Raw genomic sequence first — 14,736 nt, forward strand, 5'->3', positions numbered from 1 at the left:
TCTGAGTTGAGTCTAGAGACTCTGAGGTGTGAGTCTTGAGTTTCATCTCGAGTCTCGCAGGTGTGAGTGTGAGCTAAATCTCTGGGTTCATGTCTGGGTAGAGTCTTAAGTCTCTGAGGTGCAAGTCTGGATGGAATCTTGGGTCTTTGGGATATAAGTCTGATTCAAGTCCCGAGTCCTTGTTGAGTCTCTTTGAGCTCCGAGTTCGGAGTGCTAGTCTGGGTCGCGTCTCGTATCTCTGGTGTCCGAGTCAGAGTTGGGTCTCGAGCTTCTGAGGTACGAGTATGAATTGAGTCTTGAGTCTTTTAGGTACAAGTATGAGTTGAGTCTCAAAGCTCTGAGGTGTGAGTCTGAGCCGAGTCTTGGAGGTGTGAGTCTTTATCACTTTATCAGAAACATCTTCCTTGTACTTCCACTCACTGGCCACTTTATTAGAAACAAGTATGAGTCGAGTCTTGAGTCTCGCAGGTACAAGTAAGAGTTGAATTCCAAAGCTCCAGAGTTCCAAAACACCTTGTGAGTCTGAGTCGAGTCTTGAGTCTCGCAGGTACAAGTATGAGTTGAGTTCCAAAGCGCTGAGGTGTGAGTCTGAGATGAATCTTGAGTCTCTGTGGTGTGAGTTTGAGTCAAGTCTCAAGTCTCTGAGCTACGAGTCTGAGTCAAGTCTCAAGTATTTAATGTGCTAGTTTTGAATCTCTGAGGCATGAGAATGAGTCAAGTTTTGACTCTCAAAGGTGGCAAGTCTCGGGACTTTGGGGTATGGGTCTGAGTCTCTGATGTGGAAGTCTGAGTCAAATCTTGACTCTCCGATGTGTGAATCTTAGTCAAGTCTCAAGTCTCTGAGGTGTGAGTCCAAGTCAAGTCTCTAGTGTTTGAGGGGCGAGCCCGAGTCAAGCCTCCAGTCTCTGAAGTACAAGTCCTAGTTGAGTCTCAAGTCTCTTAAAAATAAAAAAAAAATATAAAAATGGAGTTTATAGGTTTTTGAGTGTCTGCGACGATATGTAAATCACCTCTGATTAGAACTGTTCTGATTGGCTGCCTTGTATTTAGCCTCATTCAGAAATTGGTCTGAAACACTCCTTATAACTTCAGCGTAAGTGGGCGGGGCTAATCTGAATAGGGTTTTTTTCTTCAAAAAAGTGAGGAAAATTTGCTTTGCTAAGATAGGGCCCCTTTAACTCAAGTCACGAGTCAGTCAACATGTCACTCAAGTGTGAGTTACTGACTTGAGTCAACATGTTTGCTGGCCACTTTATTAGAAGCCCATATGTTGTAACACTTACTGTATAGCTACACTATATAGGAGTCTCTAGAAGACCCCGTTCCCGTCCATCGTTGGTCAGTTTCTAAAACACATCACCACTGTTGTCCATATATCATGTAAGTGGTCTGAAAATGACCACTGATGAAGGGCTAGAGGATGGCTAACGCAAACTGTGTATCAACTGGTGTGCAGTCTTGAAGTGTACGCCAGCGAGGTGGAGCTAAGGGCTAGGTGTTTCTGAGTGGACAAAGTGGACAACGAATGTTTTGAGCTCTCAAATCATATCTGACTTTGACCTTTGACCTCTTTTTCTCTCTGTGTTAGCCTGTGTTATCCAGGCCTGGCTCATCATGTGGAGACTTTGCATAGCTTGCATGCCCGACACCACCGCCACCCTGGTGCAGGGTAGAGTGCGCTGGGTGTGGAGGAGCATGAACATAAGCAGGTCAGTATTTCTTAAAGAGACAGCGCACCATTTGCAAAGCTGTGAGTCTTAGCATGTTGCACTGGCTTTAAATGGGCCATATAATGGTGTGTTAACCTTGCTGTTTGGGAAATGAAAGAGTTTGTATAAATTGTGTAAATATGCACGTTTTTATTTTAGCTTTCTCCCCAATTTTCTCCCCAACTTAGACGTATCCCACCCTCTAGTTAGGACTCCTCCAATCACATGATACCACCAGCGCTAGGAGGGCGAAGGGTAGCACAGGCTTCCTCCCAGTCCTGTGAAGTGCCACCACATCTTTTCGAACTGCCACTAACATAACGTCACTGGACGGCTGAACACGCACGGAGGAAAGCTCCAACTGGCAGATGTGTTATGTCAACTAATGTCTGTGCTAGCTAGCACCAAGTGATGGGGGACAGGGAGGGCCACCCTACCCACCCAAAGAGAGCGAGGCCTGTTGTGGTCTCTTGGACACCTGGCCACAGATGGCTGTGGCATCACCAGGGTTCAACCTCAAGATCTCCTGGCGATAGGGTCAATGCTCAGATTTTCAAAAAAAAATCTTCGTCCGCACCAGAAGTGTTTTTGAACACCCCATAAGAATGCAAAAATGACTCCGAAACACTCACTTGAGCATGCCAGCCCAGTAGGGGGCGATAATACCGCATACAATTTGATGCCATACAATGCAAGAAAAAACAAAGTCAAGCTAAAGCAGATATTTTCTAACAATGTGATGGGAGTTAGAAACCGATCAGTTACTGATCAAACACTGTAGGCTTTGATGTGCAGGCCGCCGTAACCTGTTATTTAACACAGTCTGATTCCTGCCAGAAAATAAAAGCTTAAAAAAGCAAACGAAATCTGCCTCTTCCCGTGGGGATTTTGGGCTGCCATGGCTTCACCACTGTTTATGAATCATCCACATGGTCTTGATCAAGCAGAGAAGCAATCATTTGAATTCTATGGTTAGGTTGGCTCATTTAAAACTGAGTGTAATCAATTCTGACGCTTCTGCAATGCAGTTTAATGAAAAAGTACAGCCAAATTGAATTATAAACCTGATTATAACTACAAAACCCACCCTCGACTGCTGAGTGCACAGAAACTTCCCAGTCCGCAGTCATATTTCAGATACAGTTCTACATACTTAATAAAGGAAAACAGCCAAAGACCTGTGCAAGTTAACAGTGTGGGTTTTCAAAACTTTCAAAGAGCAAATTCAAAAAACCCTTCAGGTTTGCTAAATAAACCAAATGTGACACAGTACTGTGCAAAAGTTACAGGCCCTTCATTTGTTTCATTTCCAGTCAAAATGGCCTTTAAATACAAGTTATTAACTTTCAGTGTCAGAAAAAGAAATAATTAAAAAAACATATTTAACCGAAATTTAAACTGAAATTTTCTCTTCCACTCTTTTCTAGAGACTCGCTTTCAGTTTTTCAAAGAAATCAGCAGGGATGTTGTTCCACTCCTCCAAAGTTCAGTCTTAGAAGTTGGTTGCATTCTTTGCTTCTCACAATCCAAGCAATCCCAATTATAAATGGCTGCATTTTAAGTTGTTACCAACAGATAAACAGCTCATGAATTTAAGTTTGATTTTATATTTTTTCAATTGACATATTTATTTGGGCAGTTTCAAGCAATAGTGCTAATATTAGTACTCTGGTATATTAGTGAGCACAGTGGTCTGTTTTCACTTTAGTCATTTAGTTCCTAAATCTCTATTTTGGGTTTATTTTCATTTGTGTTTGTCCAGCTCCTAAACTACTTTACTGACCAAAGGGATCCATAAAAGAGAGGAATAGACACAACAAACGTCAGTGAACTAGAGCAAGTGGCAGCCACCACACAGCCTCCCCCCAACTCCCAACACCCCCTGCCCCATGATTCAGGCATCCAAGTGACCCAACACAGTCTGACCCCAAGTCCCAGGGGTGCATAGAGTCCCAGCCAGGACCAGTGCCATGGGGCTCTCGCTCCTTGGCGGTGAGCACTTCCCACTTCTGACATCAAGTGTAGCGTCTTGGCGAAGAAGACACAGAAGAATCATCAGCAGAAAAGGCACTTCAATAAGTGTGTCTTAACATACTGAAGCATACTTAAACAAAAGCGTATTTAAGTGAAATCAACTTAAGTGTGTTATTTACAACTATGTTTTCAAATATTGAATTAAAATGGACTAAAATAATAATAATAATAACTGGTAATCAAACATGGCTGTCAGTGTATTGATTTGATTCATTTATTAATAATGTTTCAAACATAGTCAAATTTGTGTAGTAAAACCTGGTTAAGTTAACTTAAGTTAACTCCAATTTAGAACAAAAAGGCGCTTAGTAGGTGAAGAAGAGGTATTTCAATGGTGACTAAACATAGTTTAAGTCCACATAAATTGTGGTTATTTATTCCAAAATACTACATTTAAGTGTATGCTTAACTATGTTTCACAAAACACACTTAATGCATGTTTTATTTTTGTTTATTCAATGTATATAAATGCATTAAAATCTGATTTAAAATGCATTTAAGTGCATTTTAGTGGGAGTATAACGCAATATGTAGCACTGAAGTGCATCCAGCAGTACCTTCATCATGTGTTCCAAGTGACATGCCAGTTATGTCTACAAATCACATACTTAAATCTATTTAAGCTGTTTGTAAAAAGTGCTCAAAAGCACAGCTAAATGCGTTTAGTATGTATGTAATCACAGCCTAATTATAATTGAAATATTCCAGAATAATACAGGCAGTATGTTCGGAAGGATGTTTGAAGTGTAAACACTAAATCGATGTACTTTTTCATTTAAAATACACTTAAGCGTGTTTCGCAAACATAGTTTTTTTAGTAGCTTCCTGCTTAAGTGCTTAAGTCATTGTTTGATTGCAGTTTCAACACTCGGTTGTGGTTTTAGCTCCCCCGCCCACCTCTGGCATTTAATTAATGTTCCTCCACGAGACATGAAAGGCAGATTGTGGTTAATGTGAAATCTCAGGCAGAGGAGAAAGTCGCTTAAACGTGTGTGAAGGAGTTTAGGATTGTTGTCGGGCGAACGCGAAAGCCTGCCGAATCTTTTCAAGCAGGCAGAGATGGTTGGATGTTGACCTTTGGGCATTTTCTGTATGCTCAGTAAATCTGAGTTATGAATAAGTGAGCAAAGGTTCATCCTCAGAGTGGTGAGTCATAGCTCAGCATGCTGGCCCATAAATTCGCCATCCTGACCCCAACGTGCTCACACAAAAACAAAGAGCGATAACACTATATGAAAAAGTTCAAGTGGTCTTTATTGCCATTCATCGGCATTCAGGCCCCATAGCAGCAAAAAGAAATACAAATACACACCAATTGGCCAGTACCTACACTCATCGTCCAGTTTATCAGCTCCACTGACCACATAGGAGCACTTTGTAGACTGTTGTCCATCTGTTTCTCTGCATCTGTTCTTCAGTAGTCATTTACAGCAGTGACACTGACATGGGTTAGTGTGTGTTGGGCTGGTGCGAGTGGATCAGACACAGCAGTGCTGCTGGAGTTTTAAACACTGTGTCCACTCACTGTCCACTCTATTAGACACTCCTACCTTGTCGGTCCACCTTGTAGATATAAAGCCAGAGAGGACAGCTCATCTGCTGCTGCACAGTTTGTGTTGGTCATCCTCTAGTCCTTCATCAGTGGTCACAGGACGCTGTCAGCTGGATATTTTTGGTCCTCAGTCCAGCAGCGATGCTGAGCTGTTTAAAAACTCACTAAACATACACTAAAACACCACCGCATCAGTGTCACTGCTGAGAATGACCCACCACCCAAATAATACCTGCTCTGTGGTGGTCCTGGGGGTCCTGTGCATTGAAGAACAGATGCAGAGAAACAGATGGACAATAGTCTGTAACTGTAGAACTGCAAAGTGCACCTATACAGTAAGTCTTCTTCTTCTTTCGGCTGCTCCCTTTAGGGGTCGCCACAGCGGATCATCTGCCTCCATCTTGCCCTATCCACTGCCTCCTCTACTTTCACACCAACCATCTCCATGTCCACCTTCACTACATCCATAAACCTTCTCTGAGGTCTACCTCTTCTCCTTCTACCCGGCAGCTCCATCTCCAACATTCTTTGGCCAATATATCCACTATTCCTCCTCAACACATGTCCAAACCATCTCAACCTGGCCTCTCTGGCTTTATCTCCAAACTGCTCCACCTTCACTGTCCCTCTGATCTGCTCAGTGAGGGTAGAAACAAGGAGGTGGGTTTAAAGTTATGGATGAGATCTGAGATCTGGTTGAGGCCTAAACTGAGACATATTTAGTCCAGGGAAGGAATAGATTTGTGATTTGCAGCTGTTTCCGTCTGCAGGTAAAGCAGCAGCAGTGATATTGCAGTGAGAGGGAATCGGAGGTGATACAGCAGGTCTGACTGGTTAAGCATGAACCCTCATGATTTCATAGGCCACATGTCCAACCTACAGGTACCCGCTATTGTTCTTATCATTAAGCGTCATCAGCAGCAGCTGTAAATCACGTCATCTTGCTCTTGTTTTTCTCCTGAGCAATAAGGAGCTTTCAGAGTGAAGAAAAACATCACCTGCTTCTGGCCGCAGTACGTCTAAACACTGATGTAGTATCTTATCTTTAATCTAATTTTCTCTTAATATCTACTTAATATCCTGAAATATGGACTTAATATCTCAATACTGACATAGTGTCTCATAATAATGACGTATTTTCTTGAAGTTTTCTAGATGAAGAAGTAATATTTCTAAGCAAAAAAAATGATTTATTATCTTGAAATAAGGATCAATTTTCACAGGATTTTTTACTTAATGCAATAAAATAATGACTCACAAAATATTGAATATTATCTTGAGATAGTGACATATTTTGACAAAATATTGACATTATCTTAATGTTTTATTTTCACAAAATATTGACTTACTGTTTTAAAATAATGACTTATTTATAGAAAATGTCGATTTAGTATCTTGTAATAGTGACTTGTTTTCACAAAATATTGACTTACTGTTTTAAAATAATGACTTACTTTCACAAAATATTGAATTAGTATCTTGAAATAATGAATTATTGTCACAAAATATTGAATTACTATCTTAAAATAATGACTTATTTATAGAAAATGTCGATTTAGTATCTTGTAATAGTGACTTGTTTTCACAAAATTTTGACTTACTATTTTAAAATAATGACTTATTGTCACAAAATATTGACTTAGTATCTTAAAATAATGACTAATTTCTAGAAAATGTTGAGTTAGTATCTTGAAGTAGTGACTTATTTTGACTTATATTACCTTGAAATAATTACTTATTTTCACAAAATATTGAGTTATTATCTCAAACATATAACATATTTTGATAAAATGAGTTACTACCTTAAAATAATGACTTATTTTGACAACATATTCACTTAGTATCTTAAAATAATTGCTCATTTATAGAAAATGTTGACTTTATCCTGAAATAGTGACTCTTTTCACAAACTATTGACTTATCTTGAAATAATGACTTATTGTCACAAAATATTGCCTTAGTATCTTAAAATAATGACTTTTTTCTAGAAAATGTTGAGTTAGTATCTTGAAGTAGTGACTTATTTTCACAAAATATTGAGTTATTATCTCAAATCTTAGTATCTTAAAATAATTGCTCATTTATAGAAAATGTTGACTTTATCCTGAAATAGTGACTCTTTTCACAAAGTATTGACTTATCTTGAAATAATGACTTATTTTCACAAATAATGATGTAGTACCTTGAAGTACTGGTTTACTTGCTAAAAAGATTGACATAGGATCTCATAATAAGGGACTGTTTACTAGAAATATTGAATTTTTATCTGAATACTTTTCTTAAAACGATAACTTATTTTCTCAAAATACTAACTTAATATCTAAAAATACTGAATACTTCTCTCAAATCTTTCATTTAATATCTAGAAATAATTACTAATCTCAAGTTAATGGCTTGTTTTCTGACGACTTTGAGATACTATAGCAAAATTTGACATAGCAAGTCAAAAATATCAGATAATAATATATCAGACTATGTTTTTTCAACACAGTCGACTTTTGCCATTCAAATTTATGTAAATTGTAGTAGCTTTTTTGCTTTGTTGCAGTGAAAGTATGTCAGTATCAATATGATGAAATGCTTTCAGTGTGTTTAAACAATATTACGATAGCACAGAAAACCTTGATAGTCTTGGTCACTGAAGTCCTGCTTGTGCTTTTTTCTGACCCCCAATTTGAACCACTTCTGTAAAATGACCCATATACTGTCTGCCAGGCGATGCAACTGCATATGCATGAGGCTGTACGCACCTATACAGACAGACAAACGAAGCGGAGCGCCGCGCCTCAGGTCACGCGGTCTTGATTTCACAACCTGTGAGCATTGCATCATAGCAGAGGCACGAAGGATTAACCAGTGGCTTCTGTCCGAACTCAGGAAATCCCCTCTATACATACAAGCTCCCTTCATTCTCATATCCAAACTCAGAAATGCAACACAGCCACCTATGAAATAGTCACTGGGAGGTGGATCCGACCCCCCAGTCGCTTCTTCCCCAGTCTCAGAACTGGACAGCGTCACTCAGTGAAAGAAGAAAAGGTACATCAGTTAAAAAGCTCATCATATTTGCAAGAGCAGAGGCCTCAATAAGATTACAGTGATCAAATTAGACTAATAAGTATAATAGCCAGGGTAAGGTTCGGTAATTACAGTGACCTTAAACTCACTCCAGGCTCACTGGAGACACTTGGGGACAGTAATTTGTCGATAAAAAATAGCCGGAAACACAACCCCCCCTCAACCCCCCAACCCACCCACCCACCCACCCAACTTCCACTCGCTGGCCACTTTATTAGAAACACTCACCTTGTGCTTCCACTCACTGGCCACTTTATTAGAAACACCCGCCTTGTGCTTCCACTCACTGGCCACTTTATTAGAAACACCCGCCTTGTGCTTCCACTCACTGGCCACTTTATTAGAAACACCTACCTTGTGCTTCCACTCACTGGCCACTTTATTAGAAACACCTACCTTGTGCTTCCACTCACTGGCCACTTTATTAGAAACACCCACCTTGTGCTTCCACTCAGTGGCCACTTTATTAGACACACCCACCTTGTGCTTCCACTCACTGGCCACTTTATTAGAAACACCCACCTTGTACTTCCACTCACTGGCCACTTTATTAGAAACACCCACCTTGTGCTTCCACTCACTGGCCACTTTATTAGAAACGCCCACCTTGTGCTTCCACTCACTGGCCACTTTATTAGAAACACCCACCTTGTGCTTCCACTCACTGGCCACTTTATTAGAAACACCCACCTTGTGCTTCCACTCACTGGCCACTTTATTAGAAACACCCACCTTGTGCTTCCACTCACTGGCCACTTTATTAGAAACGCCCACCTTGTGCTTCCACTCACTGGCCACTTTATTAGAAACACCCACCTTGTGCTTTCACTGACTGGCCACTTTATTAGAAACACCCACCTTGTGCTTCCACTGACTGGCCACTTTATTAGAAACACCAACCTTGTGCTTCCACTCACTGGCCACTTTATTAGAAACACCCACCTTGTGCTTCCACTCACTGGCCACTTTATTAGAAACACCCACCTTGTGCTTCCACTCACTGGCCACTTTATTAGAAACACCCACCTTGTGCTTCCACTCACTGGCCACTTTATTAGAAACACTAACCTTGTGCTTCCACTCACTGGCCACTTTATTAGAAACACTAACCTTGTGCTTCCACTCACTGGCCACTTTATTAGAAACACCCACCTTGTACTTCCACTCACTGGCCACTTTATTAGAAACACCCACCTTGTGCTTCCACTGACTGGCCACTTTATTAGAAACGCCCACCTTGTGCTTCCACTGACTGGCCACTTTATTAGAAACGCCCACCTTGTGCTTCCACTCACTGGCCACTTTATTAGAAACGCCCACCTTGTGCTTCCACTCACTGGCCACTTTATTAGAAACACCCACCTTGTGCTTCCACTCACTGGCCACTTTATTAGAAACGCCCACCTTGTGCTTCCACTCACTGGCCACTTTATTAGAAACACCCACCTTGTGCTTTCACTGACTGGCCACTTTATTAGAAACACCCACCTTGTGCTTCCACTGACTGGCCACTTTATTAGAAACACCAACCTTGTGCTTCCACTCACTGGCCACTTTATTAGAAACACCCACCTTGTGCTTCCACTCACTGGCCACTTTATTAGAAACACCCACCTTGTGCTTCCACTCACTGGCCACTTTATTAGAAACACCCACCTTGTGCTTCCACTCACTGGCCACTTTATTAGAAACACTAACCTTGTGCTTCCACTCACTGGCCACTTTATTAGAAACACTAACCTTGTGCTTCCACTCACTGGCCACTTTATTAGAAACACCCACCTTGTACTTCCACTCACTGGCCACTTTATTAGAAACACCCACCTTGTGCTTCCACTGACTGGCCACTTTATTAGAAACGCCCACCTTGTGCTTCCACTGACTGGCCACTTTATTAGAAACGCCCACCTTGTGCTTCCACTCACTGGCCACTTTATTAGAAACGCCCACCTTGTGCTTCCACTCACTGGCCACTTTATTAGAAACACCCACCTTGTGCTTCCACTCACTGGCCACTTTATTAGAAACACCCGCCTTGTACTTCCACTCACTGGCCACTTTATTAGAAACACCCACCTTGTGCTTCCACTCACTGGCCACTTTATTAGAAACACCCACCTTGTGCTTCCACTCACTGGCCACTTTATTAGAAACACCCACCTTGTGCTTCCACTCACTGGCCACTGTATTAGAAACACCCACCTTGTGCTTCCACTCACTGGCCACTTTATTAGAAACACCCACCTTGTGCTTCCACTCACTGGCCACTTTATTAGAAACACTAACCTTGTGCTTCCACTCACTGGCCACTTTATTAGAAACACCCACCTCGTGCTTCCACTCACTGGCCACTTTATTAGAAACACCCACCTTGTGCTTCCACTGACTGGCCACTTTATTAGAAACACCAACCTTGTGCTTCCACTCACTGGCCACTTTATTAGAAACACAATTTCATATCTCCACTTAGTGCTACTGGAGGCCAAAACTTAAAACACCGAGGTGACATTTGAGAATATTTTGGTGGCACATTAATACATTTAGGCCACATTTAACTAAACTGTGGCCACATTTTACTAAATTGAAGCCACGCATGAATATACTGAGGCCAGAATTTACAAATTTCAGGCCACCAGTTTTGAGAAACTTGAACTCGTGTCCTCAATATATTACTTCGTGGCCACACCTTATTAAAAAATAATCACCGTGTCATCTTGGGGGTCCGCGGATGGGGGCTGATCAGCTGCGCACAGAAGGAAAACAGCCTGTAACTTGAGCAGTTTGTGCTGCGGCAGACGGAGGAGTGGAAGGACCTCAGTGTAAAATCACGGCGCCGTCACTGCCGAGATTTCACCGATTGGACGTCTCTTTGACGTCAAATGACGCAAGAGCGCGAAACCCCTCCCACCAAAGTTTTGCCTGCACTGTAAGTTAGTCGCTGGCTCGTTCGGCGTGTTGGAGAAAGAGGCGCCTCGGGTTTCCGGCGACTGACTGACTGTAAACTCACTGAAATGATGAAAACGGGATAGTCGAGACGCTCAGAAGAGGCTGTGGATGCTTTTCAGAGACGCCGCCTTCATTCCGCGTGTTTTATTCCCACGACAAGAAGCGTGAAACTTTGGGAATCTTTGGGAAAACATTGGGCTCGAGCCGCAGGAGGAGAGCAGGATGGGCAAGTCCTTCGTCATGAGGCTCACGGTGAGAAACATTAGAAACATTTTATCCGTCTTTACTCGCCTTTCTCCCCTCAGCGAGCGCTGCAAAGCGACAAAACGACAAAAAAGCCGCACTTTTATTTCCATTTCGCCTCGTTTTGGACCTTTTAGTAATCGATATCGGCTTTATTGGGGTTCAACGCCGGGAACAGTCTGGTCTGAGGGGAGCGGAGGCTTTGAGGCTTTTTGGGTAACCGGAAAATTCCCACGTTGTAGCTCATTTGAGCTTTTTTAGCGTCGTAATTCGCTTCCTTTGAGCTCTGTGGTCTAAATATGCGCTTTATATCCACTTTAACACGCACGGGCTTTCAGAAATGGGCTGTGTTCATATTTGACCTCGGCTCTGTCCCATATACTCACTGTCTCCCACACTGAGGTGAGTTCTGAAGGCTGTTCGGCTCTTTTCGGCTCTTTTCATTCAGAAGTAAGAAAGCCTGGTTAAGTTGAGCTCCACGAGCGGTCAACAGGCTCAGGTCTCTGCTGGGGCCGTTTCCCGGCATGTCTGAGGCCTGTGGGAGTCGCTGAAAGGCAAGCGAGCTGGAAAAATCGCAGTTTGACAGTTTGCTCCAATTCAAATGCACCTGATTCAACTTCGTTCTCAAATGGTTTTAAAGCCGTAAACCTGGCCTCTGGACCAGGGCAGTGGTCTGCGTGTTGGGCAGGGCGGCGTGCGTCTGCTGGCTGAATGTCCACGACTCTCTGTTTGGAGCTTTAACGCGCTTTCTGGGTGTAGAAGCTCTTAGTGCACTAAGCAGGGAGCAGTTCGTTGCATTTGGGATCGAGCCCAGGTCTAGTGTGTTTGGGCAGGAAATTGACCAAATGGTGTCCAGGAGGGAGGCTGAACCCCCCTGGCTATGCTGTGGATCCTGTGCTTCTTAAAGGGGAATTCCACCAAAAAATTCTGTGCAACTCAGTTGTTGAGGTGTAAACAAAGTCCCTGAGATCAGCTCCATGGGAAGCGGTTTACTTGCCGAGAAACTTGCAGATTTCTTTACCGGGGTCGTGATGGGACCCTGGGGTCCACAAATCCTGAAAATAGATATCCAGAACCATTAGTGGGCCTGCAGATGACTTCTAAGTCTATATATGATGATAGCATAGTGACAACTCTGGGGGTGGGGGGTGGTGAAGGGGGTTCTTCAGAGACCTGACCTCAGAACGCCCCCCCATGTTTCCCTACACCACAAATGCATTGAAATATTTTGATTAAAAGACCGAAACAGCGTCTGAGGCACTTTAAGACAGTGTCTCAGACATCAGGCAGTGGATTCATAAACGCTTCATGTGGTGGCTTTCTGTGAGGGAGCTTTTAGAGGTGGACGTCTGGTTCCCATCACCACCACCAACCCACTCTGAACGAGTCCGTTTACGTCTGAACCGCTCAATTTAGAAAAATCGGTGGATTTTGAGAAACCGCTGGTTTCCAGATTTCGCACCAAACCTTTCTGCACGGCGCTTTAATTGCTCTTTAAACTCTTTCTGACAAATAATTGGACTGTTTTGGGCTTATTTTGAGCCTTGTGGTGATTTCTTTTGGAGCTGCTGTAAGAAAGGCCTCACTGTGCTTGCATGTGGTCAGGAGTCGTCCCGCGTACCTGGGATGACCACGCTGTGCCGCGGCATCTCTTTTTTTCTTCCTCTTCTTCATTCATTCAAGCCCGCCCATGACAAACCCTGCTCTGCCCTGCTCTTTTCGCACACCTCAGATGGAGAGGGTGCGCTTTTTTTTGTTGTTTTTCAGGAGAAAGGTTGCCAGTGTGAGCTTTATTCGCTGCTGAAAGAGCCATTCACGGCTCCTCTGTTGGTTTTTCCAGCCCCGCTCTGCCAAAAGCTGCCACCATAAATACACTCCACACACCGAGTCCCACCGCACACCTTCAGAAAAAAGTATGAAAAGGTTCCCGCGGGCCGGAGCCATCATCGTCTGCTTTCTACACATGCCACCTTAAAGGAATAGCTCAGGCAAGAGTGTGGATACAGTTCAGGCTTCAGGACGGCTGCTGTGCTAATGGGCTTTTCCGATTCACGTGTGTCCCGCAGCGTCAGAAAGTCTTTTCAGTGTTACTTGAAGTGGAATTGTATAGGTTGTGAAGATTTCTGCTCCTTTCGCTGGCTGAGATTGAGTCCTTCGTTTCCCGACAGTTGTGGTGATGGGAACCAGGGGTCGCCAGGACCGCAACACAGATACATTGTATTTACTATCCAAAACCACCAGCGAACCTACACGAGTCTTCTGAGCTTTTATATGTAACGTCGATGATGGTGAAATGGGGACACGTCTGAAAATGCCACCCAGCATTTATTGGAAGATGTATTTTAGGTCAGAACGTCATGCAGAGCCATCACAAGTGTCTCGGGCGTCAGGCAGTGGATTCATAACCACTTCGTGTACAAGCTTTCTGTGAGGTGCACGTCTGGTTCCCATCACCACCACTGTGAACAGGTCTGACTCAGTTTCTCTAGAGCAGGGCGTTTCAGACCAGACCGCTCGGAGTGAGCGTTTACATCTTAAGCATTTTATTATGCAGACGTTTTGGAAAATTGGTGGAGATGCGCTTTAATGTGATTGGTAGTGGGTGGCGTAATTGAATTGATGTGAAAAGTGACGCGTGCCAAAACGCGCTCAAGGCATTTTACAATAGCGAATGGCCCTAAGAAGTATTTATTTATTTATTTTGATGTTTTTGAGCCGGGGGGTGGGGGGGTTAGGTCTCCCGACAGTTGTTATGATAGAGGGCTAGGGCGAAGTGCTGGGGCTACATGGCTCTCCGAGCTGAGGTTTCTCAGAGACTCCAAACAGAGAGTTATGAGGGGAAAAAAGCAGAAACTGGCAAGACGGCAGAGCGAGAGACCAAAGAAACCCACAAATGTGAGAATTTTCTCCGTTTAAAATGACGATGACCACTGTATGACCTTAGTTTACTGTCCTTTCAACGTGGTCTGGTCCTTTTCTTCATGACAAGCATTAAGAATCTCTAGTGGTAGCTGATGTCTCATTAGCAAGCTAGCTAAATTACCAGTTCCACCTTAAATGCTGCAGCAGTTCTGATGCCTGTACTACCCGATTGTAACTGCTGCTACATTTAAGGTGGAACGGGAAATTTCGACGAGAAGTTGGTGAATATCTGACTTCAGCGTCATGTCACTG

At 43.1% G+C, this 14,736-nt stretch overlaps 1 protein-coding gene across 1 annotated transcript in view; it reads left to right on the top strand.

Annotated features, from left to right (window-relative positions):
- The first annotated feature begins 11,320 nt into the window (after positions 1-11,320).
- tnfrsfa (tumor necrosis factor receptor superfamily, member a) overlaps positions 11,321-14,736 on the top strand; it is a 44,967-nt gene continuing 41,551 nt past the window's right edge. Inside the window, exon 1 of the mRNA XM_017717165.2 lies at positions 11,321-11,571. Within this exon, the coding sequence (XP_017572654.1) occupies positions 11,542-11,571 (30 nt within the window). The 5' untranslated portion in view covers positions 11,321-11,541. The remainder of the gene's footprint in view (positions 11,572-14,736) is intronic.

This window comes from Pygocentrus nattereri, chromosome 16 (genome assembly GCF_015220715.1).
Source record: "Pygocentrus nattereri isolate fPygNat1 chromosome 16, fPygNat1.pri, whole genome shotgun sequence".
NCBI lineage: Eukaryota > Metazoa > Chordata > Actinopteri > Characiformes > Serrasalmidae > Pygocentrus > Pygocentrus nattereri.